Consider the following 277-nt stretch of genomic DNA (forward strand, 5'->3'; position numbering starts at 1 on the left):
AGAGGCCTTTCGGTTAAATATCGTATATTCCTACTATCACCCTCAATTCAGGCCTTCACTATCATTTTAATATTTAGCACATATCACTATTTTCAAATCTATGCATTAAATATCATAGATATCCTACAGAGCTTCAAGTTATTAAACCCAGAAAACTGAACATCCCAGACATGTAATCTATTTTCAACAAAAAATGCAAACATCTAAAATCCTAGAACCACTCATTACTCACCAGGTGGGGGTAGCACTCGGTTTTCCTCCTCTTCATGAATTGTGC

The 277-nt window shown here is 35.7% G+C and overlaps 1 protein-coding gene across 1 annotated transcript in view; it reads right to left on the reverse strand.

Annotated features, from left to right (window-relative positions):
* LOC119587957 (protein phosphatase 1 regulatory subunit 16A-like) overlaps nucleotides 1–277 on the reverse strand; it is a gene marked incomplete in the record, with an annotated part of 13,520 nt that overhangs the window by 2,792 nt on the left and 10,451 nt on the right. Inside the window, 1 exon segment of the mRNA XM_037936669.1 lies at nucleotides 233–277. Within this exon segment, the coding sequence (XP_037792597.1) occupies nucleotides 233–277 (45 nt within the window).

Source organism: Penaeus monodon, chromosome 23 (assembly GCF_015228065.2).
Source record: "Penaeus monodon isolate SGIC_2016 chromosome 23, NSTDA_Pmon_1, whole genome shotgun sequence".
In the NCBI taxonomy this organism is placed as follows: Eukaryota; Metazoa; Arthropoda; class Malacostraca; order Decapoda; family Penaeidae; genus Penaeus; species Penaeus monodon.